Source organism: Pteropus alecto, unplaced genomic scaffold, assembly GCF_000325575.1.
Source record: "Pteropus alecto unplaced genomic scaffold, ASM32557v1 scaffold134, whole genome shotgun sequence".
Classification (NCBI taxonomy): domain Eukaryota; kingdom Metazoa; phylum Chordata; class Mammalia; order Chiroptera; family Pteropodidae; genus Pteropus; species Pteropus alecto.
Window position 1 is genome coordinate 9,785,978 of NW_006436283.1, and position 375 is coordinate 9,786,352.

General features: G+C 69.9%; 1 protein-coding gene across 1 annotated transcript in view; it reads right to left on the bottom strand.

The window, feature by feature from the left end:
* The window catches only part of GNA13 (G protein subunit alpha 13), a 35,516-nt gene extending 35,147 nt beyond the window's left edge, over positions 1-369 (bottom strand). Inside the window, exon 1 of the mRNA XM_006912281.2 lies at positions 53-369. Coding sequence (XP_006912343.1) covers positions 53-335 — 283 coding nt within the window. The 5' untranslated portion in view covers positions 336-369. The remainder of the gene's footprint in view (positions 1-52) is intronic.
* Between the last annotated feature and the right edge of the window lie 6 nt (positions 370-375).

Below are 375 nucleotides of genomic sequence, written 5' to 3' on the forward strand. Positions count from 1 at the left end.
CCCGGCCGCGGCCGCGGCCCTCGGTCCCCCGGCTCCGACCCCCGCGCGGCACCTTTGATCACGTTGCTGTAGATGGTGGGGCGAAACTCCTCGCGCGCGCGCTGGTCGAAGTCCTGCCCGTGGATGATCCGCATCTGCTTCAGAAAGGTGGACTTGCCGCTCTCGCCCGCGCCCAGCAGCAGGATCTTCACGAGCCGCTTCACGTAGGTCTTCTCCCGCGACAGACATTTGTCGATCTCCTTGGACTTGCGCTGCTGCTCGGCCTCGCCGCTCGTCAGCACGCAGCCGGGGAAGCACACGGACAGCACGGACCGCGACGGCAGGAAGTCCGCCATCTTGCCGCCGCCGCCGCCGCCACCTCGGCGGGCCCCTCCG